Below are 12,445 nucleotides of genomic sequence, written 5' to 3' on the forward strand. Positions count from 1 at the left end.
TCAATAGATGAATGGATAAAGAAGATGTAGTGTGTATAGATATATATAATGGAATATTATGCAGCCATCAAAAGGAATGAGATCTTGCCATTTGCAACAACGTGGATGGAACTGGAGGATATTATGCTGAGTGAAATAAGTCAATCAGAGAAAGACATGTATCATATGACCTCACTGATATGTGGAATTCTTAATCTCAGGAAACAAACTGAGGGTTGCTGGAGTGGTGGGGGGTGGAAGAGATGTGGTATCTGGGTGATAGACACTGGGGAGGGTATGTACTATGGTTAGCGCTGTGAATTGTGTAAGATTGTTGAATCACAGACCTGTACCTCTGAAACAAATAATACATTATATATTAAAAAAAAAAAAAGAAGAAGATAGCAGGAGGGGAAGAATGAAGGGGGGATATCCGAGGGGGAGACGAACCAAGAGAGACTATGGACTCTGAGAAACAAACTGAGGGTTCTAGAGGGGAGGGGGGTGGGGGATGGGTTAGCTTGGTGATGGGTATTAAAGAGGGCACGTACTGCATGGAGCACTGGGTGTTATACGCAAACAATGAATCATGGAACACTACATGAAAAACTAATGATGTAATGTATGGTGATTAACATAACATAATAATAAAAAAAATTAAAAAAAGAAAAGAAAAGGATCTTGGGATGTGGAGATTATCTTGAATCATCTTGGTGGGTTCACGTCATCACAAGGGTCCTTTTCTTGTAAGAGGAAGACAAAAATTCAGAGAAGGCGAGATGACCACAGAGGGAAGGAGAGGGGAAAAGGCAGTGTGAGGGGAAGCCATGATCTGAGAATGAGAACAGCCCGACAAAAGCTCACAGGCAAGGAAACGGATTCTCCCCCTGAGCCGCCAGAAGGAATCAGCCCTGCTGCCACCTTCGCTTTAGCCCAGACTGATCTTATAGTTCTGACCTCTGAAACTATAAAATAATAAAGGATGTTGTAAGCCACTAGGTTTGTGGTAGCTTGCTATGCCAGCAATAGGGAGCTAGCGTAGAATATAATCAATAAATACTAAATACGGGTGAATAATTCGAAAACAGCTCTCCGTGATCCGTAATTTCCAAAGTATTTTATAGACAGATATTTTTTCAGCGATCAAATCCTAACTGCTCCATCAGAAGTTAAGTTTATTACACAAAGAGAGCCATTTAAATTACATTATAGTGTAAGTATGCGTGCACTGATTTTGAAATTGGAAGGCAGAAGAAATGACAAAAAATGACATGTCTCTCTTCCTGGGGATCTTTGTGTTTCCTAAGAGGTGACAGTTACAGTGCACTTAAGATTGGACTTGAGCCACTGACTTGTGGCAGCAACTGTGTTAGTCATCTGTGAATGTCCTGCCAGCACTGAGCACCCTGCTCTGTACAGTGTTGGTTGGTGTTCCATCAATTTTGCCAATTAAATAAATGACTGAACAAAACGAAAAGGTGAATGAGAAAGACTTACATCCTTAGTCAGGTTTTCACAGCTGATCACTTAGATGGAGCTTTATTCTAAATTAACCTAGGAGGACCTGGTGCTAGAACAAAAATAACAGCTTACTTGAAAAAAAAAAAAAAAAAAAGGATTTTTTTTAAAGGCCACTAAAGGTGAAACTAAAAATGTGAATAAGTTGTAGGAGATTTTTCCACTTTTGGTTAGAACACAAAAAGTCACAGAAAACCACTGGTCCCACTGTAATGATGAGAACACAATAAATTTAGAAATCTTATCTGTCGTGCAAGACACTGAGGAGATCTGGACACAAGCCTAATCGAGCAGAATTTCAGAGGGAGATGAGACCCCGGCCATGAGTGGGCAGAAGAGCTAGCCTGCCCTTGGCGCAGAAACCTGGCTGCAATAAGGAGACAGGAGCCCAACTTTGATCAGCCAAACATCGGCTAGTATGGCAGACTGGGAGGTGGAGAAACGGCAAGACCCCACGGCCAGTCAGTGCTCCTTCATCATGCTTTTGCCTGGCAAGCAAGCACTGGTGGTGAAGAAGCTGGCAACTGGGTGGAAAGGAGAGAGATGTAATCTCACATGCAGAGATCCCAGACTCTGCTGCAGGCCAGATCTCACCATCAACGGGAAATCAGATATGAAATTCAGTTTGACTCCTGATTAGAACAAAGAGATCTCGCCTAGTCACCTTAGCTGCCTGACAGGGCAAAGGACAAGGCTTTCTGAGGACAGATATTACCTACTTCAGCTTCTTTGTTCTTTTATACACAATATAAAAGTAAGGTAAGTGGAAAAGCAGGAAAAACGTGACCCATAATAAAGAAGAAAAAAAGAATAAAAGGAGAATAGATAACAAAATGGTTGGAATTTACAGATAGGACTTTAAAACAACTATTATGAAGACGCTAAAGAATTTAAGGGAAAATGTACAAAATGGGCGAAAAGATGAATTCACCAGAGTAATAAAAACTCTAAAAAGGAAGCAAATAGAAATTGTAGAACTGATAAGTACAATATGAATTCATTGGAAGGGCTTAATAGTTAAATGGACAAAACAGAAAAGGTTAGTAAACCCAAAGATAAAAAAACAAAAACTATCCAAAATAAAGCACTGAGCTAAAAAAAAAAAAAATCGGTAATAAAACACACACCCTGAGAATCAGAATACTATGGCATAATTTCAAATGGTCTGACATACATGCAGTTACGGCCTGAAAAGAAAAGAAAGAATAGAGTAGAATTGTTGGAAGAGATTTTAGATGAGGGTTTCAAGGGTGGTTGAAGGACATTAATCCAACCCAGTGAAAGCCCAAGCAGGAAAATAGACAGAAAATCACACATAGGTCAAACCACTAAAAACCAGAGTACAAAGATAAAGGCAATGGAATGACATGTTTCAAGAGCTGAAAGGAACCTACACATTCACTCACACAAACATACACACACACATGCACACACATCCACACGTGCCCATACATACAAGCACACGTGTACACAAACTGGCAACCTAGATACCTATATTCGTAGAAAATACTCCTAAAAAGTAAGGGTGAAGAAAAGGCATTTCCAGACAGGCAAACTGTGAACATTCATGCTGCTCTACAGGAAAATATTAAAGGAAGTTCTCCAGACCAAAGGGAAATGATCACAGAGAAAAACCAAGATCGGCAGAAAGGAACGATGATCAGTGGCGTAAATATCAAGGGAGATATAAAACAACATTAGCTTTAAGTCTCTTTAAAAAGACAATTGGCTACTTGAAGCAAATAGAGTGATATACTATGGGATTATAATACACGGAAAAATAAAGTAACAACAGTAATATTAAATTCAAGAGGAGTAAACAAAACTACACTCCTGACGGATGTTAAATGTCTCAGGAAGCTGTGTAACAGTCACCATGGTAAAGGGTGATGGGTTAATTATGCCTGTTGTAATCTAGAAGAGCTACTTAAAAATACAAAATGGAGAGGTGCCTAGGTGGCTCAGTCGGTTTTGTGACTGACTTTTGATTTCAGCTCAGGTCATGATCTCAGGGTCCGGAGAGCTCACGTTCTCTCTCTCTCTAAAATAACAAATAAATAAATCTTTTAAAAAAATACAAAATAGTGAGACTGAACAGGAACAGGGGTAATAAAATGGAATAAAAGAACAAACAAACCAAAAAACACATAACCTCAGTTTCCCAATGAAGAAAGAAAGAAGGGGGAAATGGGGAAGAAATAAAAAATGACAGAATTAAGCCCAAGAATCTCCCAGGTAATTATAGTAACTGTAAGAGGTATTCAACACTCCAGTTAAATCCGGGCTTAAATAAAAAGACCCAACTCTATGCAGTTTAGAAGAGGCACACTTAATATAAGGACCTAGAGTGAAAATAAAATGAGGAAAAGGACACACACTGCAAACACTAATCATAAGAAAGCCAGTGTGTCTACATTAGTACCAGAAAAACTAAAATTTTTAAAAGTATTATCAGTGATTTAAGATAGCTATTTCATAATGATAAAATGGTCATTAACAAAGCCCAAAGTTAGTTCTTTGCCCAGACTAAAAGCTTGATAAATCTCTTATTTTTATGCATACAATTTCTGATGGTTTATGAACTCATGTGTCTTTATGGACCTCTATTTAAAACTTCTTTCCAAGGAATGCCTGGGTGGCTCAGTCAGTTAAATGTCTGCCTTCAGTTCAGGTCATGATCCCCGGGTCCTGGGACAGAGCCCCGCATCAGGTTTCCTGCTCAGCAGGGAGCCTGCTTCTCCCTCTCCCTTGATCCCTACCCGCTGGTCATGTTCCCTCCTGCTCTCTTGCTCATGCTCTCTCTCTCAAATAAATAAAAAAAAAATCTTAAAAAAACCCCTCTTTTCAAATACACATTATATTTAAATTCCACAAGTTTCTTTTCAAGTATATGACCCTTCAATCCTTAAAAACCAGTATTATTATTATTATTATCATTATTATTATTGTTATTTGATTCTTCAAGTCCTTTTACCTGAAATTTCACGTTCTGGTTGATATCTGACACGCGGAACTGCTTCAGGAAACGCTCATCCTCACTCCAGAAGAGGCGGATGTCAGGGATGTCATAGAGGATCATGGCCAGTCTTTCCAATCCTAGGCCAAAGGCCCAACCGATCCGATCTTGAGCACCAGCTACAATTAGGAAAACAAAACTGGTTTACAAAATATAAAGACTTCGCAGGTGAATGCTACTTGTTGATAAGTAACCAGTACTACTGGCTGAGCACCTCCTAGTGGTGAGGCACTGGGGGGAGCTGTGGAGACATCCATGCAGGTCCCTGTCTTAACATTTCTCATGCTTCCCACATTCCTCACTCACTTCCTTCACTGAAGCACTCTGGAGTCACACTGTCTCTAATATTGCCTTTCATTTATGATTACATTCCAGGTTCTTTAAAGCCCTGGTTCCTGCCTCTGAGTAATCCTTGTTTGCCCTGATTCAAACATTTAGCCTACTATGTGCAGGTTACAGAGGAGAGAGAAAAGATGGTCTCTTGTCCCTACATGGCTTACTAGACAGGCAGGTGTGTTCAAAACCATGCCAGAGTGGACTGTTAATATTCAGAAAGAACCCTCAATTTTATTAAAACAACCTTCACCCTTAGTAAGAGTTACCTCAAAAATACACGGAGAGCAAGAAAGCCAAAGTAAAATGCTTATCTACTACCATTCACTCCAAAGGTAAGCTGTGTTGTTGACATTATGGCAACACCATGAACTTGAAAGGTTTATTTCGCCCACCTGAAGCAGAGTTAAGACCAAAGATATAAAGCCCTGTGTGAAAAAGGCAAGGGAGCAACACATACTACTGGAAAAGCTTACAGAAAAGGCTCATGAAAGGAACATAATTTTTCCTAAAGATGATTAGGATCCTGGGGAGGCTGCAAATGGCCTCAAGATTTCACTCCTGACATGTGTGCCCTGTGTAAATCCCTCCCTTTGAGTGTGGGTGGCTCCAGGAACGTGATGCGATTTCACCCCTGTGATTAGGTTACTTTATATGCAGGTCCATCTGAGCAAACCAGCTCCCAGAAATGAGAAGGCCATGTGGCTAGGACCTGAGGGAGGCCTCTAGAAGCCGGGGGAGGTCCTGGCGGTCTGCAAGAAATGGGACCCTCACTCCTACAACCTTAAGGAAATGAATTCTCCCAACAGTGTGAATGAGCTTAGAAGAGGACCCTGAACTCCAGAAGAGCACAAAGCCCTGCTGACCCCTTGATCTCCACCTATGAAGACCCTGAGCAGGGGATCCAGCCAATCTGCACCTGGACTTCTGATGCAAGGAAAAATGTGACATAATAAATTTAGGTTGTTTTAATCCATTAAGTATGAGGCTAATTTGTTACCCAGCAAAAGAAAACTAACACGAATCCAAAATGTGAAGGTAAAAGAAAACTCCAGACTCAAGGAACATCTTCAATAACAAAGGGGTGACTCTCCCCCTGTTGTGTTCTCTCTCTCTCTGTGCCAAATAAATAAAAATCTTAAAAAAAAAAAAAACACACAAAAAAACAAAGGGGTGACAGTGCAGCATAGAATGGTTGGAAGTAGATTCTGGAAACACAGATGGTTCAAGGTTGAGGCAGGTAAGAGGGGAGGGGATCCATTTCTGCCCAGGTGCTCCTACTACAATTGTTTATAAATAAAACAACAAGGATAAATGTATAATAGAAGCCATGCAGAAGTATGAGCCTCTGCAAATGGTGTGTTTAAAAGCTGAATGAATTAAAATAGTCAAAAAGAGATCACAGAGAGAGAGAATGGCTCAGTAGCAGGAGGGAAGGTGTATGTGAAAGAAAAGCGGGTGGTTGGCTGAGAGCACCCGTAAGGATGAACTGAGTAAGAATGAATGTTCAGGTGAAGAGGAGGGAAGAGAGATATTTAACTTCACAGACAGTGGGGTCAGGAAAAAGTGTCCACAACCCCTCACCCTGTGATCAGGTGCCTAAGAGAGCAGTTAAAGTGTGAGGCAAAATATTTTAGAATAATTCATACTGATGTGTGAGGCCTTAAAAAAAGCCTGGTGACTAGTTAAAGACATGAAATTTAATACAACCATGATAGACTTTTAAAATCTACTTAAAGAAGAATTTTTTTTTCTTTAATTGAAAATTGACAGTCCTGGGGATGTGGCTCCAGCACATTCTGCATTGTGTGGTTCTAGCGTCTCATTCACTGCTGGTTACACTATGTATTTTTACAATTTGGAAACAACATGGCAATACATATAAAGATCCTTAAAATGTTCATACGCTTTATTCTTCTAACTCTACTCAGGAATTTATCCTAAGGAAATAATTCAACAAAATAAAAACATAAATGAAAGAAGATACTCAGCAGTACAACTTATAAGAGCAAAAACATGGAAACAACCTGAGTAGCCCAAATTAGGGAATGGCTTAAAAATTATAGGACATTTTGATGGAGTCATTAAAAATCATAGCTATACAAATACATATTTATTAAGTGACAGACTGTAAGAGCTTATGAAGAATCTATGATAACATGAATATGTCCTGTGATACTACTATTTAATATAGGTACAAATGAGGATTTACTGTGAAAAAATAAAAACAAAATGTGATGTTCAAGAATTATAATGGGTAATAGTTTTAAAACAACTTTAAAGCATTTTCCTGAAATCGTTAGTCTTTTCTTTTTTAAAAAAAAAGATTTTATCTTTATTTATTTATCAGAGAGAGAGAGCACACACAAGCAGGGGGAACAGCAGAGGGAGAGGGAGAAGCAGGCTCCCCGCTGAGCAGGGAGCCAGATGTGGGACTCGATCCCAGGACCCTAGGATCATGACTTGAGCCAAAGGCAGACGCTTAACTGACTGAGCCACCCAGGCATCCTGCTATAGTCTTTTCAATAAGAAAGTAATAAAGATAGGTAGGAGTGTTAATGCTGCTTTGTGATTTAGGCTTTTTCCTTAATCTTTTAGATTTTATGACCAATTTTTTAGATATAACCAACCACCTGAGCCTAATATCTATAACTGAATGAGCAATAGATTCAGGGTAAGATCTTATTTAATATCTAGTATTTTGGGGTTTTTTTTTTTTTTGGTATCCTAGCTTTTGCTCCTTTCATCTATCCCCAGTTAGTCCCCATCCCCCAAAACATTTTCTAAAGCAAAAACAAGAATAACAAAGAGCCCCTAAAAGCAGGTAAGAAGAAAAGCAACAATCTAATTATTTGAGAGAGGGAGAGAGCGAGCAGGGGGAGGGGCAGAGGGACAGAGAGAACCTCCAGCAGACTCCGCGCTGAGCGTGGAGCCCAACACGGGGCTCAATCCCATGACCCTGAGATCATGACCTGAGCCGAAATCAAGAGCCAGATAAGATGCTCAACCAACTGAGCCACCCAGGTGCCCCAACAATCTAAATTTTTAAATGGACAAAGAATATGAAGACATTCATAGAAACAGAAAGAAAAATTACCTTCAAGCAAACAAAAAGCTTAGTTAAGAAAAATGCAAGAAAAAAATGCACAAGTTACTACCGTATTTTCCTTATCAGATTAGCTAAATAAACACATCTGATCCCATACTTGATAGCAAAGCCAAGGGAAGACAAGCACTCTCCACACAGCTGGTAGGTTCACAACTGGGTTTTTAACCCATTGACCTAAAGAGCAGAATATAGCAGTAGCTATCAAAATTACAGATGTGTATACCACACCTTGTTACTTTAGCTACTAGAATGCATCCTACTTATGGGAAATTATGAATGTGTAAGGCCACTTTCTGGAGTGTTGTTTATAAAAGCAAAAGACCGCAAACAACCCAATGTCCATCACTAGGGAACGAATTAAACAAACTAGGCTATGTCCATACATGGCATATTATTATAAAAAATCTCTGAAAGATTTCAAAAACTCAAAGCAGCAGCTGACTTTATTTTGTTTTGTTTTTAATTTGTGGGTGAGTGGGAAAGAACTGGGAAACTGGAGGACAAATATGGGGAGACCTCACACTACATGCCTTTTTAAATAAACAGTGACAAGAAATATTTCGGACAATAGAGATTTTTGTTACTAGATAAAATACAACAATTTCTTTTCTGTTTATTTTCAAGAGGTTATAAGAACAAAGTATTCCTCTTACATCACACCGGGGCCAAACTTTCAGGATAATCATGATTAGTAAAAATGAATTTCTATGTCCGCCTTTTATAGCCAGGATTGGTTTCCTTCGTTCTCTAAGACGCAATACATTTCCAAACCATTCCCACTATGTGCTGTCCAAATTTGTGACCACAGAATAATAAAATGGTGGCTCTCTTATGCCATTAAGTTTGGAGTGGTTTGTTATTCAGCAAGGGCTAACCAGACATTGTTAAATCATCTGGGTTTTGCCTTTTATTGTAAACACTTCCCATTATGGAAATGCAAATAAAGACTAGATAGGGTTTCACTTAGGAGAGATCAGGAATTAAGCTTAAAATAAGATCAATCATCTATATTGTATATTACCCTGTATATGCCATAGTATCAATTATGTCATAATATCACATCTATCCAAAGGCCATGCCACCCCCCACTATTTATCACATTGCTAGTCCTATGTACAGAGCAGACAGTCCTAAGCCGAAGCTATGTAATACTTCTCCCAACCAACTACTGCTTTTTTTTTTTTTTTAAGATTCTAGTTATTTGACAGAGAGAGACACAGCGAGAGAGGGAACACAAGCAGGGGGAGTGGGAGAGGGAGAAGCAGGCTTCCCGCCGAGCAGGGAGCCCGATGTGGGGCTCAAACCCAGGACCCTGGGATCATGACCTGAGCTGAAGGCAGACGCTTAACGACTGAGCCACCCAGGCGCCCCCAACTACTGCTTTTCATCTGATTTTTCTACCTTATGATGAGTGGGATCATCCTCCGTCTAGTTATTCAAGGCAGAAACCTAGGAGTAAATTTTAACTCCAATACTACCTCATTTCAGACACAGACCTTTAAATTATATCTCAAAATTTCTCTCAAAACTATCCCTTCATTCTAGTCTAATTGTCGCTACAGATTTGCGCCTTCAACAAACATCTCTCACCTGGGCTCTTCCAAGACTTCCAAAAACTACACCCAAGTGTAGTCTGTCTGTCTGTCTCCCTATTTGGTCCATCTGTGCTAGTGCTGCCAATTCTCTTTCTAAAACATAAATTTGGACACTGTCACCACTAGATATGTATAAGGGTAGAAAAATGAATGACTCATCTCCAAGAGTCATATTTATTCTCATTTTTATTTTGCATTTATTGTCCTTCTAAAACACAAAAAGAAGCTTAAAATCGTTCCAGAGAACCCCATTCAGTCTAGCTGAACTTGACTTCTCATGGAGCCTCAAGATTTGATGTGCAAGGTCCAGTTGGAAAAATGCCTCATTGTAAGTTAAATACTAGCATCTCTGTTTATCACTTGGCATCAAGGCAATCATAAAGACAAATGGAAACACAAATATTCTGCTATGTTACAGATAGATTGAGAAGCACTGGTCTGAAAAAGTTTGAAGAACTTTCAAAAAAGTTTCCAAAACACTACAGGTTGTTAATTTTGTCACATATAAAATTATGGACATGACACTGCTTAACAACAGAATTCACATTCTTTTCAAGTGCAGATGGGTCATTTGCCAACACAGACGATTTTCTGAAACACAAATCTCAAAATATTTACAAGGAACGACCCATGCCCAACGTGAAAATAAATCATAAGTCAACAGTATAAAAATATCTGGAAAAACTCCCAAATATAGGGAAATTAAACAACATACTTCTAAATAACCCAAGATTCAAAGAAAAAAAATCACAAGAGAAATTAGGAAATGCATTGAAATGAATACAAATTAAGAGGCAACACGTAACAATGGATGGAATGCCTCTAAAGCTATGATTCAAAAGAAACCTATAGCATTAAATGCTTATGTCACAAAAGAAGAAAGGTGTCAAATCAATAATCTACTCCCTTACAAGACTAGAAAAAGAAAAGAAAATTAAGAACTAAGCAAAACAAGGAAAAAATACAGACAACAGTCTTAAGTGATAAAATAAAAAACAGAAAAATAGAGAAAACTGATGACACCAATTGCTGGTTTAAAAAAATTTTTAAAACCGAAGCACAGTTGATACACGTCACATTAGTTTCAGATGTACAGCATAGTGATTCCACAACTCCATTATACTGTGGTGTGCTCACCATCTGTCACAATAGAGCATGATTACAGTATCACCGACTATATTCCCTATGCTGTATCTTTAACCCTGTGACTTCTTCCATAACTGGAAGCCTGCACCTCCCATTCCTCTTCACCTGTTTTGCCCACCCTCTCACCACCTTCCCCTCTGGCAACCATTAGTTTGTTCTTGGTATTTATGGATCTGTTTCTGCTATTTGTTTATTTCTTTGTTTTGTTTTCTAGATTCCACATTTCAGTATAATCATATGGTGTTTGCTAGAATCAAAAAGACAAGAAATGACAAGTGCTGGTGAGGATGAGGAAAAAAAGGAAGCCTCATGCACTGTTGGTGGGAATGTAAATTGGTGCAGCCTCTGTGGGAAACAGTATAGTACGGGGGTTCCTCAAAAAATGAAAAATAGGGCGCCTGGGTGGCTCAGATGGTTAAGCGTCTGCCTTCGGCTCAGGTCATGATCCCGGGGTCCTGGGATCGAGTCCCACATCGGGCTCCTGGCTCAGCGGGGAGCCTGCTTCTCCCTCTGACCCTCTCCCCTCTCATGCTGTTTCCCTCTCACTCGCTCTCTAAAAAATAAATAAAATCTTAAAAAAAAAAAAAATGAAAAATAGAAATACCATACAATCTAGTAATTCCACCACTGGGTATTTACTCCCCACCAAAAAAATGAAAACACTAATTCAAAAAGATATATGCACCTCTATGCTTATTGCCGCATTATTTATAGCAGTCAACATATGGAAGCAACCCAAGTGTCCATCGACAGATGAATGGACAAAGAACAGGTGGTACATATATATAATGGGACATTACTTAGTCGTAAAAAAGAAAAAAGCTCTCTCTATTTGACTTATTTCACCTCTGGGTCCATCCATGTTGCCACAGATGGCAAGGTCTTATTCTTTTTGATGACTGAGTAATGTTCCATTGTTTATGTATACCAAAAGCTGTTTTAAAAAAATCAATAAAATTGGTAAACTGCTAGCCAGACTAATAAGGAAAAAAAAAAGAAAAAAGAGAAGATACAAATTACCAATGTCAGGAACAAAAGATAGGACCTCACTAAAGATAGACCCTAGAGACATTAAAAGGATAATGAGGGAATAGAGGGAAGATTATGAATAACCTACGCAAGTGAATTCAGCAACTAATCAATAATCCATACAAAATGGACAAATTCCTCAAAAAACCCCAACTACCAAAGCCCATTAAGAAGAACAGATAACCTATATCAATTAAAAATACTGTGTAATGAAAAACCTTCCCTCAAAGAAAACTCGAGGACCAGATGGCTTTTACTATGAATTCTATCATAATGTGAAAAAATAAATAATACTAATTCTATAAAACTCTTCCAGAAACTAGAGAATAATGAAATTTTATGAGGCCAGGATTATCCTTATACCAAAACCAGACAAAGACATTCCAAAAAAAGAAAACTTTAAACCAATATGCATCATGAACAGAGAAAACAAACAAACCACCTTTAACAAAATATTAACAAACTGAATCCAGCAATGCATGAAAAGGACATGACGTCAGGAAGGGATTTATCCCAGGAATGCAAGGTTAGCTCAACATATGACCATCAATCAATGTAATTCATCAAATAAGCAGATTAAAAAAGAAAACGCATGATCATTCAGGAGCAACTGAAAAAATTTAACATCCATTATTATAAAAATTCTCAGCAAATGAGGAACACCCGGCATTTCTTTAATCTGATAAAAGACACAATAAAAAACCAAGAGCTAATATAATA

General features: G+C 38.6%; 1 protein-coding gene across 14 annotated transcripts in view; it reads right to left on the bottom strand.

Moving 5' to 3' along the window:
• Positions 1-12,445, bottom strand: part of FARS2 (phenylalanyl-tRNA synthetase 2, mitochondrial) — a 471,129-nt gene that overhangs the window by 239,105 nt on the left and 219,579 nt on the right. For all 14 annotated transcript variants that reach the window (XR_014147549.1, XM_081827736.1, XM_081827742.1 and 11 more), the window contains one exon: positions 4,472-4,632. Coding sequence is in view for 13 of the 14 variants with exons in the window: in XM_081827736.1 (XP_081683862.1) it covers positions 4,472-4,632 (161 nt within the window). In the remaining variant the exon portion in view is untranslated. The remainder of the gene's footprint in view (positions 1-4,471; positions 4,633-12,445) is intronic.

This window comes from Leptonychotes weddellii, chromosome 8 (genome assembly GCF_054177405.1).
Source record: "Leptonychotes weddellii isolate Sample4059 chromosome 8, ASM5417740v2, whole genome shotgun sequence".
Taxonomy (NCBI): domain Eukaryota; kingdom Metazoa; phylum Chordata; class Mammalia; order Carnivora; family Phocidae; genus Leptonychotes; species Leptonychotes weddellii.